At 39.5% G+C, this 14,616-nt stretch overlaps 1 protein-coding gene across 1 annotated transcript; it reads right to left on the bottom strand.

The window, feature by feature from the left end:
- Positions 1-2,276: 2,276 nt before the first annotated feature.
- On the bottom strand, positions 2,277-10,892 carry KCNK16 (potassium channel, subfamily K, member 16). The gene is made up of 5 exons (XM_009084765.1): positions 10,680-10,892; positions 7,013-7,127; positions 6,316-6,482; positions 3,805-3,970; positions 2,277-2,500 (listed from the first exon to the last, which is right to left on the bottom strand). The coding sequence occupies exons 1-5, from the start codon at positions 10,890-10,892 to the stop codon at positions 2,277-2,279; spliced, it is 885 nt and encodes a 294-aa protein (XP_009083013.1).
- Between the last annotated feature and the right edge of the window lie 3,724 nt (positions 10,893-14,616).

Raw genomic sequence — 14,616 nt, 5'->3', positions numbered from 1 at the left:
CAGTGGCAAAAAATTCAGAAGATAGTCTCACCATTCTGCTAGTTTGCAAAATCAGTATCAGGTACAGGAGCAATTTTCTGGACTGCAGTAAAACCAGTCCAAACGTCTTGCTGTCAGATGTCAAGTAAGGATAGTTTTAAGAAACACTGAGAGTAAGTGCTTTCTATCCATGATAAATCACATTATCATTTTTTTATTGCATGCAGCATGGTGTAAAACACTGTATAGGATCACCTTTAGACTAGTGCATGTGTTGTGGCTGGCTGTGGCTAGATAAAGTAAGGAAGGCATGGAAAAAGGCAAGGTGAAGAGAACTGGTTGATGTAAGAGTCAGCAGAACTTTAGCTTTGTCTTTGACATAAACAGGACAAAAATGTCTTGTAGTGTTAACACAAGGCAAGTATAGAGTACAGTGATGGTGATAATGTTAACAAGTGCAAGTGCAAACATTATTTCCGAAGAATAGAAAATACCAAGAGAGAAAGTTTCCCGTGAGATTTGCAAAGCTACAAAGGCCAGACAGGAGAGAGTTGGCTGCTCTCAGTGAAAGTCTACAAAGAAAAGTGTTGCATAAATTTATGGGAATAGCTGAGGGCATAGAGGAAGATCAGTGCAAAAACTGAGGAGATAAAATCTGTGAGGTAGGTAGTGGTAAGACACGAGGGAAATCTTAGATGGGATAAGCATTTGAACACTCATTTTTTGAAATTAGTTGAATAAACCATAGCCAGCATTCTTATATGCCAGCATTTCAGATTTGAGCAGCCACACTGCACTATGCAGGAGTCAGCAACTGGCAAAGGAAACAAGCACCATGACAGATGTAAGAACAAGCATCTGTTGTGACTCTCCTCAGAAGTAAAAATCTAGCTCAGAAAGTATGTGGGAAGAGATTAGTGACCTACACAAGTCTCTACATGTTTCATGGACACTTCCCCAAAATGAAATGCCGAAGAAGTTGCTGAAAGGCTGACGTTTGGTGTTCCTGTAGCCTGTCAGACATATGCTAGCTTGGGGCTAGTCTACATAGTCATATTTCACTCACACTTTAAAGTTCCACATATAAATGAGTTTAGAAGTATTAATTGATGGTCACTATGACGTATAAACATACTGAATAAATGGCAGTATGTACATAATGGCAAGCATATTCATGGAATGCGTTACTGATGGTTACAACCAATTTAGTATGGTACTTAATGAATGGATAATTGTTTCATCAAGTTTCTGCAGCTTACTGTAATACACAGTATGACTACACTTTTGCATCTCAGTGGCCTTTTATGAGGTGCTTATATGTCCTTCTTTGTTTTTTTCTGCTTCTTTGGAGATAGCTGCTGTACTTTTGACTTACAGTAACTGTGATAAAATCAAACTCCCTGTTTCTCACGGGTGATGCTATACACATAACCAAGGAACAGATTTAGCACAAGAGCCTATCATCAGCCTGATTTAGAGGTAAATGTACATCATCAGTTCTGTGTGGTGCATGATAGTTCTTCAATGAACTGTCCCAAAGCAAGTGCCAGACTCTAATAATATTTGTGACCTGCCTGGAAATAAGAAAGTCTGCTTGCATTTAGATTTAGTTTAAAGCACTGTTTTCAAGTGGCTGTGAAATGAACTGTGATACGGGCCTGCTATGAGCTGTCAGTTTGCTCTGAGATGAATTGTAACTGTTCAGGCAGTGCTGGATAGACACGTAACTTTTGCACAATTAAAAGAGAATCATTTTAGCCCAGAAAGTAAAGAGAGAATTTTATGTGAAAGCTGCTCATTTCAGACAATATCAACTGACTCTTAACTGGATGGATGACAGTAAGCAGATGTTCATTGCTGTCGATATTCCTCTGTGGTTTTTGTTTGTTCTCTGATTGGAAATGAAGAAAGATTTCTGTACCCGACTTTTCCCACTTGAGATTCTTGGTGACATGACTTCTCATTGGAGCTGGGAGGCAGTCACTTTGGATTTTTTGAAAATGAGTGACCAAAAGAAGTGAATCCCACTATAGAAAGAGAAAGGATAATAATTGATTATTTCAGGGCAAGTTGCCTTTGTTGAGTGAGAAGTGTTAAAATGAATCCTGGGAGTTGTATAGCTGTATATGCTACTTCTTTGAAGGTTGTAATTGTCTGATGCATACACAGTGTGTGGAAATTTCCATGTGTCTGAAACATTTCCTCAACCTGTGGTTTAGTCCTTTATCCTCAGGGCTTGCTTGGTACAAGATACAGATGAAAGATGCAGTTTCAAGACAGCTTTCTTTGTACCTTGCTCAGCTAGGGATATGGATTCTAGGCTGCTCAGGTTCATCTTCCAATTTGGTGGTGGCTCCTTCTGCCAAGCTTAAGTTAGACTTGTGCCACTTTATCTGAAGGAATTTTTCCATCAAGTCAGCTCCCACGTTGAAGACCAGAGCCAGCCAGGCTAAGCCAAAAACAATCCAAATTGCAGTTAGGCTCCTGTACACAGGGATATAGTGCTTGTTGGGGTTTGTGCCTGAAAAAATCCAGAAAAAATTGCATATTAGTCTTGACAGCTTTGATCTGCCAAACATAGATACTTATATAACTTCTTCATCCCCTGCAAAAGTGTATGTTTAATGAGTTTGTATGATCTAGGCGCTAATTGATCTTTTTTCTTTTTTCTTTTTTTTTAATGCCAACTCTCAGGGTAAGCTTAGCACAGCTGGCATCAAATCCCTGAAGCTGAGTCTGTGTAATAAAAATAGCTATATCTAATGGCCATTTTGGTTAATCAGGGATGTGCAAAATTAGTGGTGCCTAGCCAATGACAGAGAAAAAACCAAACATCTTGGAAATTCAATGTTGAATGCATATTAGTCATATTTTACTCAAGAGACATACAGGGGATCTTAGATGATTTAGAAAGGTACAATTAAGTAATACAGTGATTGCTTTTTGTGGGGTGATATACCTCAGTACCCAGGATTCACGATCACCTGGATAATGTTATATGGGAAATGCAGCCATTTGAAGTAAATGGTTATGGGAATCATAATCCCTGGTTTGACATTTCCACAGCATGGACAAGCAGTGCAGCTGACACACATACAGAGCAGCACTGCTGCCATCCGTTTAGTCTCTGCCATCTAGATCATCATGCACAATGCCAGACTCAGAATGGAATGTTTTTATATCTCCTTTTGGGACATAATTATGAACTATAGGAGAGGAGAGCTGCTACTTATGAAGGAAGAGATCCTAGTGGTTTTAACAAATAAACACATCAGACATAATCTGTTAAGATTACGCATTTGTTCAAATAAGTGGGTGGAAAATAAGCCCCTCACATGTCTCTACCATGATGTTCTCAGCCTAGATCTCTAAAGACTATGTAATCTCACTGAGTTTGCTTTCTTTCACAGGCATCCTGTTGTTGTTAGTAATGTTCTCCCCTCTGTAAGTACTGATCATTTAATATTTGACATGATTTCTTATTGGAAATGGTAGGCACTTACTGAAACAAAGCACTGTTAGGAAAGGGTGGTTCAAAGGCTTAAATCTGACAGAGAGATTTAATTTATGTTCCACCTGTCAATCATGGATCACATTCATACCAGCTTGGACATAAACACTGTTGAATGGGTGTTCAGTGTCATGTGTGAAATGAGCTGGGTGATTCTCAGCTTCACTGTCAAGAGAAAAATGCTTATCAGTTTGGTACAAGCTAGCTCTTGTACCAAATTTATAGTGGAATGGATATCTATGCTCCCTGTATTTAGTTTTATACTACAGTAACTAATTTCAACCAAGCTCAATCCAGTTCACCTTCTTTATTACCTACTACATAGTCTCCAAATCCTATGGTGCTCAGGGTGATGAAGGTGAAGTAAAAGCCTTCTCCATAGCTCCAGCCTTCTACATAACTGAAGACTAATGGTGGGAATACTAGAAAAAGCAAGGTCCCAGTGGTCAGGAAGATGGCCATTGCCAGTGTTTGAACCACCTGAAAGATAAAAGGAAGATGGCAGCTAAACAGCAGTTGTCTTGTTGAAATTGCTGGGTCTGTTTTGCTCTTGAATCACAAACCTACTCCACCTGGGAGCAATGGCAAAAGAAGGAAGGATAAGCCAATGCTTGCATACACTGCATGCTGAACTCACTGTTTACTCTGCACAGAGATATTGTACCTAAACGTGAATCAAAAGAATTCTCAAAATTAGGAGGAAAAGGAGGAACCTAAACGTGAATCAAAAGAATTCTCAGAATTAGGAGAAAAAGGAGGATTTTTTTAAAGCTTTTTGCAGTGAGGATTTGCATATGCTCAAGTCATATTTTCAGGCTTATTATGACAGCCATAGGAATGAAACACTCACTATACAATTTGAATTCAAGTGGAGATGCTTTCATAATCAGATGGCTCCTGTCTTTGAGGAAAATCATCAAGTATTGCATGACTCATGATATAAAGATTGGCATGAACAAATTAGGGTTCTGAAGTTGTATAAAGTGGCTTGCAAGAGCTTAGCCAAAAATATGTTTAGATGAAACCTAGGTGAAGTCGGTTTGCCTGCTTTCATTTTTAGCTTAGGAGCACTCAGAGGGCAACTATTTTCCGCTAGCACAGGGCAGGTCTGTGTCTTTCAGTACAAACGTCTGCCTTCTAGGAGATATGTTACTGCATAAGTGACTGCAATAGAACAAAATGGTCAGTGGATGGGTCATGACAGGGGATTTTAGGATAGAGAATCAGGAACTCATGGATTTCCAGTTCTGATGGACTTTTGACTAGCGATGTGTGAGCTGATGCAAACTCATTGCAATTGCTTAAAATGTCCTCAAGGACATTCAAACCAGAATATGATTTTCTATTCGTACACCTGTTGTGACTGGATGAAAAACCAAACCACTGTTTATAAAGCAGAAGGTCCAGGTATCATGTTTTAATTTCTCTTTCTGTATTACCTCACATATAAAATAGTGCATTGAGCTTGAGAAACTTGGCGTGAGCCCTACTGGGTGACTTTGCCAAATCACTTCTATGTACCATGTCTCTCTAGCTGTGTAATAATGCCTCATTTGCAAACACGTTGAGAATTACTGAGATACATTATTATAGTTGATATCTCTTCTCATTTAGTTCATGCCAGTAGTGTTATAGCATTTAGATAGATAATGAATTTTGCATAAAAATTGATACTGAAATGCATAATTTTACTTTTTAAGAACTTTATGGTACAAATCTATAGTGTAGGGGACAGTAAGTCAGAAATAAAGAAGAACTGATTGTAATTAATTTCCCAAAGCATAACAAAATTGTTCAAAAGGAGATGAACCAGCTTTCTGGAAGAAGCTTTTCAGAGTGAACAAGCAGATACAGTTCCAAAGCTTTGTCTGATTGTAGGAGTTCTGCCAGAAATGAGGTGTTAATTTCAGAGTGAAAAGGAAAAAAATATCACATCCCTGAGGTGCTAGTAGAAATCTCAGGAAAGATCTAGCTAGTCTAGCATGAAAATCCTTCTGGTGGTAGAGCTGCATGTGTTTGGGGAACAGACATAGGTTATGCAGCTAATGAGTTTCTTGCTTGTATAATCCAAGTCTGCATATGACAGTACCTTTATAGCTTTCCCCTTGTAGATAAAGAATGCAGTGACTCAAGATATTTTACAAACGGAAAAGAAAAAAACTTGTGCCAGAACTCTGAAATGTTCCAACATATTTAACTTATCTAATCTTCCTTTTCCCTAACTGAAAGGATCAATTCATTTTCTCAGAAACATTTATAACTTTGTTATAAATGACCTTCATGTATTTTCTATTATCAGTGCTTCTCTTATTATAAAAAGTCTGGACTAGTTCAATGACTCACCAATAAAGTCTAAGTAAGGAGAAGGAGTACTTGCATTTTAAGAAAAGAAAAGGAAGGAAGTACTAAATTGCTGGCACAATAAGGGAAGCTAATTCAAGCCAGATTTGCAGGCCAACAAAAATAAGTTGTCTTTGCACAGTGTACAGCTAGACTGTGGTTAGATGCTAGCATAGACTGGGGAATAAGAGCTTGATTCAGCAATGTATGTATATGCACATATTGCCCATATTCTGCTAAGGTCAGTAGAAATAGTTTTGCTCAGTTAGGTTTTAAAAAGGCAAATCTAGAGTCCCTCAAGCAAAAGCCTATTGTTTTAAAGCTATTGTAGATAAATTGAGTCTATCAAGTTTCTGATACAGAGGGCCACGTAATTACTGTGGTTCACACAAGAAAATCCAATCTAGAAGCGGCAGCACCTATTTGAGAAGAGAAATTTAATTAGTTTTAAAATAGTGGAAACAAATGATAAATTGACACTGTACCTGGGCACGGCCTGGCTTTTGCACCCATCTTTCCAGGGTAAACAGGTGAGCACTGAGACCTTTCCCCAGCTGATTAAGGAAGGCCAGGTTGAGTGGCACTCCAAATAAGGCATAAAACACACAGAAGATCTGCCCTGCCACTGTGCTGGGGGATAGGTTACCATAACCTGGAAAAAAAAGGAGAAAACAGCAACATGGAAAGGCTCTACATTCAGGCTGCAGGTGTCATGGAGAGTTCCTAAGCTTGGAAGCTGGACTACATTAAGCTTCAGGAACCTGCGGATCTATGATTTTCTGCAATGAAATCTGCCTACAAATTGCCATAGCTTGTGATGAAGGTCTGTGCATTCACTACTACTAGCAGAAAATGAAACATGAAAAATATTAATCTTACAGGGAGTATTGTAACTTTCTGTAGTTCTCTGATTGGTGAGTGCAACTCAGTGCTTCAAAGCAACCTCAAGATGTCCATGTACAAAATGACATTGAATGCAGCAAGTAGGCACTCAGTTCTTTTGGCAGGTGTAATATACTGGATACACAAGAATAATAGGCATAATTGGAAACCAGTAGAAAACCATAACTTGCAGTAGTTGATTGTCTTGCAAGTGTATTCTGTCCGCCAATTACACATTTCTGGGGGCTTTGCAGGGAAGTTGGAGGAAACTTCAGTTTATAAGGAAAGAGAGTACCTCACCTATAGTGGTGACAACAGTTCCTGCAAAAAAGAAGGAGTTGCTGAAGTCCCAGTTACTGGGATTTGTAGAGTTTCCTTCTGGGTTGACCCCTTTTTCCCATGCTTCCATGAGGACCTGAGGCGGAAGAGGTCAAAGGAGCAAAGAAATATCAGAAATAGAGAAGTAATTGCTGCTTTCTGTCTTGAGCAAGCAGAGCGATAAACAGTGTAGATAACAGGACAGAGCTGGACTAAAATAAACTTCTGCTGACATGGCAAAACTTGGAAATAGAGCTGCCCAGGAACTTGAACTCCTGCCACTGGAGGACTGGCCATTGAAGTAGGATAGGTTCCATAACTACATGAAGTCTGAGGGGAAGGGAGTGGAGGGATTCCCTAAACTGATCAAACTTGGAAATTAAAGTAAAGTTGTGCCATAAAAAAATAAAGGTAGTTCTACTTCTCTCCTTCCATAATCCAGTCATTTAATTCCAGTTTTTAATTTAGGCATGTGTAAATGTATGGTTTTGTTTGCAGAGAGGGGCATGGAGAACATGCTCATTTCTGTTTCCTCCATGTAAGTACTCAGAAGATGAATTGCTAGTTTTAGCTATGACTTCCCAATAATTTTCAATGAATATTAGGCTTCTTCTAGTCTGTAAGAATAACTAAGAAAATACTCTCTGCTATTCCAGACAGCTCTTACCTGATGACCAAAACTACTATGTGCTAAAGAAATTAGCTCCCATTTATGCATCAAATATCCTGCCAATTGCCTTAGTGAAGATTGTGTTCCTTTGCTGTCCCCAAGGATTTCTCTGAAGGATACTGGTTTCTCTCTGCTCAGTGGCTGGCATTTCAAGAAACCTTCATTGTCGCATACCAGGTAACAGCTTTTGTAATTTTGTTAAATGCCTGAAGGAATTACTTTTTCATCTCTTCTAGAGACTTTGTATGATACACAACATGAGCAGTATTCAATAGCAACCCCAGCTTTAGCTGGTTCCAGGAGTATGAGACCAAAGAAGATCCTCTTTCTTAATTCAAACGTTGACCACTGCCAGAAGGGTTGCTTTTCTGATGAACATACCCACTACAAGGTTTCTGATTTTGTACAGGTTCTGCAATATTAGCTGATCTGTACTGGTGGACTGAGTATCCTAAGTTTAGTAGCTAATCTTACTCCTTCAATAAAAAACCCTACAGCACCAATCAAGTCCATCAGATAGGGCTGCTGAGCATCATTAGATGTGACCTCATGACTGAAGTGTCAGCAGAGCTCCTCTTCAATATGAGAGAGAACTTTACATTATCCATTAAAAGCCTGTTCTCAGAATAGGAAGAATTCAACATGTCATATTATCTAGAGTCAACTATTTAATTTGCTGCATAGAAGGAACACACAAAAGCTACGGAGGTGTGAGTATTTTGAAATGTATGAAGCAATTTCGACAACTTTGACTCTTCACACAATCTCACAAGGTCAGATTTCATGGTATGATTGTTGCTTTTAAGTACAACCCCATGAAAGAAATGTGATAGTAGGATGTGGAGAGAATAAAAACTGCCTGTCTTTTCTGGTCCTGTGCCCCTGCCAATGCATGTTGCAGCCACATGTGGTTATAGACAAGGACTTGGTCCTTTTGGTCTATATTTATATCAGTTCCTTACAGGCTGAAATGTAGACATAATCAAAACTGACATTTATAAAAGGTATCTCCTTACTCAATTAATCTGGTTCTCAGTTATGCTTTCAGAATGGCATAAATTCCTGACCAAAGTATGTTTACCAGAGATGCATTAGATAACAGAGTTTGGATTTGCACTTTCCCAAATCTTCAGGCTGTGCATCATAGGAACTGCAGCTCAGGGACAGCTCTCAGGTAGGCAGTTTTAGCCACTCAGAGCCGATGCAGTTTATCAGCATGGAATTGTAAGAATTTGTTTCATGCACAATTGAGTTAAAAGATAACAAATAATAAGTGGTAACTCTATTATAAGTGATAATAGATATGCAAAAAAAGAAGCCTGTGTTGATTCTCACATTTTTAGGATATAGGTTAAAATAACTGGCATTAAGACATACATGTCAGCTGGACAGACTGAGTCTAGTGGCTGTGTCTCACCACAGTCTGATTACTGTGGCTTTTCAGGCTGGGACTTCTGACATAATGAACAGGCTTCCTTAACCATATAGTTAAAATATGCAGAGAGACAACTGCTACCCTGCATTAGTTTTAGAGATTTAATATAGAAAGACTAGTATTTCCTAATATTAGTAAGAGTTGGACAAATTTCTTGAAAGGTCTTATAAATAACAGATGAGTCAGATAGTGCCTGCAATTATCTTTGTTTTAAGGACTACCAAGTCCTAGTACTTTGAAGCTTGGTGCATTGTAGATGATCGTTTGGTGCCCTCAGCCGGTTTTATCTGGAACAGCTTACAAGTGAAATTGTATTTAAATCAGCAGAGACACAGCAAAATGTGATTTTCTGAGTGGCATGGCAGTGCTAAGAAAGCTCCACTGGACTCAGAGAGAGAAGAACCTGGACATGTGTGAATAATGGAGTTGAAACTAAACTCTTCAACCTATAAAGTATCCCAATTTGGTTTAGACTGAGAATCAGGGTTTTCACCTCTACAATCACTATCTCAGAGATAAGGGAGGGACACGTAGTATCATCAAATGCTGAAGCTGAAAAAACTCAGATGTTTTCAGGCATGTAAATTCTTGAAAACTCTAGTAATTTTCTGCCCAGCACCCCATGTTCCACAAGAACTATGTGACTGTATTAGTAATCAGAATGTTGGCTTTGTAGACAGAGGTTCAGGCACATTCACTACCCTTTCTGATCAGTTTGCTTAAATCCATTTACAAAACCTGAGCTTTTAGTTGATCAAAAACATGGAAGTTCTCTGACTCAGGCAGCACAAACTTGCAGCATATTTAGAGTTTTTATCAAGTTTAGCGATGTAGTAGAAAGAGGTCAAATTGTGTAGGTGCCCAGCTCTGCAACTGGATAAATTTTGAGCATGAAAAAGTGGTAGCTCAAGGATTTCTGTCCAATTCTCACAATACTAGTATGAGAATATATAATAACAAAAAAGGTCTAATGATGTCCCTCCAGCCAGTTTTGATGAATAGATTAAAATGTAATTGAAGATGTCATTAATTGACAACCTATATTGAAGAGGAGCCCTTTATCTCTTCTTATAAGTGATAGACAACACAGCTCTTAATGACTGACTATTGTTCCTTCAGAGGCTTTAAACAGCAGGACCACCTTCAAAGGCAGTAGACAATTTCTGGTACAAAAGGACAGAATTTGCACAGGTTTGGACTGGAGAAGCTGGGAAGGGCAACCTACTTCTTTAGGTTTGATTCTTTTTTTTTGTCCCCATGCACAATTCCAAGGTAATAATGACTGAGCTGCGAACCATGAAGTTGGAATTATTTCAGTGTAGCACAAAAATGCTACAAATTTACATGTTTTGTGAGTTCATGACTGGGAAAAGCAAGCAGTGGTATAGATCAAGATAAAGAGGTATGTAAATGCACTTGAGAAACCTCTGCCTTTCCTTTATACAGGCAGACCTTTAATATCATAGGCAGCTCAGTTTATGACATGCTTGGCCAGAAATGTATAAATTCTTCTAACCAAAATATTGGGAAACTGCTGCTCTTACCTGTACAAACTGCTCCAGGGCTTGTCTGTCCAAGCATGTGTAGTTCTGCAGGAACTTGAGCTTCTCCAGCTGGAATTGGTCCCGAAAGTGGGTCTCTGCCTGCTTCTCCAGCAGCTGGAACACCATAGCGCCCAGGAGGAGGTAAAAGAGATACCCCAGTGCCAACAGAGGAGTCCAGCTGATCTGCCGGTTGTGTATGGCGAGGAGGGGCATGCTGCTGCTCTGCTGCTACTCTGCTGCTGCCAGTCCCTGCTCAGTACTTAATAGGTGACTGTCCCAAGATGTGTGCTACCCAGAACACCTGGGAATCACACACCCATATTCCCAGCTACTTCCCTGGAGAATTTTGTAACAGAACATGTGGGTATCAGGGCTATACAAACTGAGACTAATAGGGAAATTTTATCCCTCCACATCTTTTCTCTATCCAAAATAAAGGGTGAACATTTATGGTTTAGTAAGAACGTGAATCATAGTGTTTTTTCTCATATTAAAACAACTTTTGTCTAAAGATCTCAATCAAATGAATGAAACACACTGAGGCTAGTATTGGTTTCCAGGCTGGGAAGCTGAATCTAAACTGTGGTTATATGACTTACCCCAGGTCATATGAATACAGAGTCACAGATAGATTCTTAAAGTCTTGACAAGTAAGACCTTACACTAAGCACTAAACTTCTATAAAAGAAAACATTGTAGACTCTCTAATTACAGCAAACTTCCCAGAACAAAGAAGAATATGGAGCTGAATAAATGGAAAAGTCAATAGCTGCTGCCTGTACCATACAAACATTGCTGGCACCAGTAGAAGCAGCATGATGAAGTTTATAAACATCCTGAATTCAGCCTCGTCACACGACAGAACCTCTCTTTCTTTTCTAACCCTAATAAGCTCAATCTTCTCACCGTCTGGCCTGCCACTTCTGAACTCTTTGTCAGATGACTTGAACCTTTAGTCCACAGAGTATAGAGAATGTACCACTCATGCCTACTGCTTTCTGTCTCTGTACTGCCCTTTTATTCCAAATGCATAAGGGAGAAGGAGGGCTTAAGGTTAATCATTAGGGAGAAAAGTGTCAGAGGTTCACTCATGGGAGTCTTAATTATTATCATGCACTGGAAATGAGCTGGGCTTGCATATTTTTCTGTAGGAAGAGCTTTATGGCAAGTGTCATCTGTGTCACAGTGTTTCTGAAAGAAAACACACACACACAGAGCAAGAAGGCCAGGTGGCTAGGGCTGAAATTTTGTTATTAAACTCTCTTCCTGTTAAAACATTCTAGATACAGATATCTCCCCCTTACTTACTGTGAGAAACGAGCACTTATGTTTTAAAGGAAGACCAAATCAATTAAGCAAAAAGATCCTTACTTTATTGCTTTTTAATGTAGACAGTGATGTTTCTGACCAACTCTTCTTTTACCATATCTTGTATTTCCCTTCCATCACTTATGCCCCATTGCCCTGCTGGGGAGAAACAAATCCAATTTTCTCCTCTTGGACAAGCTCCCTGGCCCCTCCAGTCAGTACAACTCGCTAGATTTTGTGCCATATAATAGTTTTGTCCTGCTTCAGCACATACTTGAGGCCTAATATAATGATCTGCATGTATGTAGGTATGGTGAGTGAACCCAGAATATGTTCTCCCTCCAGCCTGGAGGGAGGTATAGCATTTGTCACAATGTGGGTGGGCATTTGTCTTAAGTGTATGAACAAATAGGATGCAGTTTATTAGCACCTGTATTCCCCTTCTCAACACCTACTGGGTTGTTACCAGAGATGGAGTTTGTTATCTGGTAAGGACAGAGGTTAATCCAGTCTTGCCCTCAGCTCCTAAATTACGTGGTGTGTATTATATAATCAAACTCTGCTTTTAGGGTTGCTATGGTTTACTACCTCCAATCCCCATATATCTCTGGAGGATTTTAGTTATACATTAAATATTTTATACTCTATGCTTTCAGAGGGTGAGCTTCAATGGATCATCTTTTGTGGTCATGGTCCACTTATCCTGAGGGGGGGAATACTGGTTCTTTGACTCTGGTGGCATGAGTCCAGCCCTTTTGGGCAGTCCTGACAGCAGTCTCTGTGGTTAATAATACTTGGAATGGGCCTTCCCACGTGGAGGTCAGTGCAGTTTCCTTCCAAGGCTTTATCAGCACCCAGTCTCCAGGTTCTCATGAATGTATATAAAAGTCTAAGGGTGCAGTTGAGGTAATAATCCTCTATGTCTTAAGTCTTCAAGAGAAAGAGTTATGGTGTGCAGATAATTTCTAAGATGAATATAGTTTAATTCAGGAGTTGGCAGTCCCTCTCCATTTCCCAAACAGGGTAAGCTGAATAACATTTCATAAGGGGAGATTCTCAAATCTCTCCTAAGTGCTGTTCTAACTTTTAATAATGCTCAGGATAAACATTTGGTCCATGGCAATTTAGTTTCAATAATTAACTTAGGTATATTATTTTTCAAGGTAGCATTCATTCTTTCTACCCACCCAGGGCTTTGGAGATGCCAGCGGGTATGAAAGTCCCATTTCAGACCCGAGGCTTGACATACATCTCTTAAAATTTAGGAGGTGAAGTGAGATCCTCTGTCAGAATCTATTTGTTCTATTATGCCATACAGGGGAATTATTTGTTCTAACAAGATCATTTACACCTATACCTACAACATCCTTTACACCTACAACATTTGTGACTTGCATTCCTTTTTGCCATCCCATACTTGATCTTTCTGCTTCTGAATCCACCAAAACCACAAATTCCTCCCCTAGGGGACCTAACTGCAAACTTTTCAAGGGCTCCTCACGATATTTTGACCCCAGGAAGTAGAGCCTCTGACACCTCTAATCTTGAAAATAGTTTTCTAATTCCATAGATCAGAAAACTTTGGTCTCCTGCTGTCTTTTTGGGAATTCCCTCTGAAAGTGCTCCTCTTCCCCACAATAGTAACACTTTTTAGGGCTCACTTGCCAGGAAGTCACCTCTCACCCTCTTCCCAAAGGGATAACAGCATTACCTCTTCCCCTTCCTCATTCCATCCCCCTTCCCCTACGTCCCATTCCCCTTCTCCTTACTTCCCTTTTCTCCGGTTGGTGTCTAACCACCTGTTCCACAGTGGTCACCAGGTTTTAGCTTTAGGTTGTTCATGTCTTCTTACATAAACTTTTTGAGCTTCCCTTAATAAATCATTTAATCCTTTGTCATGCCAATTCTCATCCTTTTCTAATTTCTTTTTTAATATCCAGCCAGGTCTTGGTGACAAAATTCACCTTTAACAATTCCCGTCCAGTTTCATTCTCTGGGTCTATCCCTGAATATTGTTGCATATTTCACCTCAGCTGCTGTAACCAGGCTGTGGGGACTCATCTTTTCGTTGCTTGTTCTCAAAAGTGTTTTAAAACTCTGTTCTTTTGAGGACAACTTCCTTTATTCCTTTAATAAACAATCAGACATATTATTTCTCCCTTCAACAGTGTTTTGACCCCAGTTCAGTCTCATAATGGGGAAGTTTTGTTCTTCTGGAACTCCACCTTGAACATCAGGAGAGTTCTCTCTCTCCCAGATTCTTATTCCTGCCATACATAACATTTGTCTTTCCTCTGGATAGCCTGCATTTCATCCCAGGTATAGATTTTGGGACCTAAAAACTCATCAATTTGTTCTGATAAACCCAAAGGATTTTCCTATGTTCTCTTCACTTCCTTTTTGAATTCTCTGACTTCTGAACAGGTACATTCACATATCCTACCCCTTCCTGAGCCCCTTGCGTTGGTACTTCTCATAAAGGAAACATTGCTTCCTCCACTTTGAATTGGGACTCTTTTTTTGGAACAGAAAAGGGGTATTGCTGAATATCTTTCTTTAACTGGTCTAACTCAATAATCCTTACCCTATGAGCCTCTTGACTCAGAGGCCAATAGGGATCAGTAGGGTC

The sequence above is a fragment of the Acanthisitta chloris genome, unplaced genomic scaffold, assembly GCF_000695815.1.
Source record: "Acanthisitta chloris isolate BGI_N310 unplaced genomic scaffold, ASM69581v1 scaffold7891, whole genome shotgun sequence".
NCBI classification, from domain to species: Eukaryota; Metazoa; Chordata; class Aves; order Passeriformes; family Acanthisittidae; genus Acanthisitta; species Acanthisitta chloris.
The sequence above is the reverse complement of the archived record's forward strand: the minus strand, read 5'-3'. Positions and strand labels throughout refer to the sequence as shown.

Coding starts and splice junctions, on each gene's coding strand:
- KCNK16 (XM_009084765.1), bottom strand. CDS start 10,892: ATGCCCCTCCTCGCCATACACAACCGGCAGATCAGCTGGACTCCTCTG. Junction 7,128..10,679: donor CCCTGGAGCAGTTTGTACAG/GTAAGAGCAGCA, acceptor CTTCCGCCTCAG/GTCCTCATGGAAGCATGGGA. Junction 2,501..3,804: donor ATTTGGAGACTATGTAGTAG/GTAATAAAGAAG, acceptor GGATTTTTTCAG/GCACAAACCCCAACAAGCAC.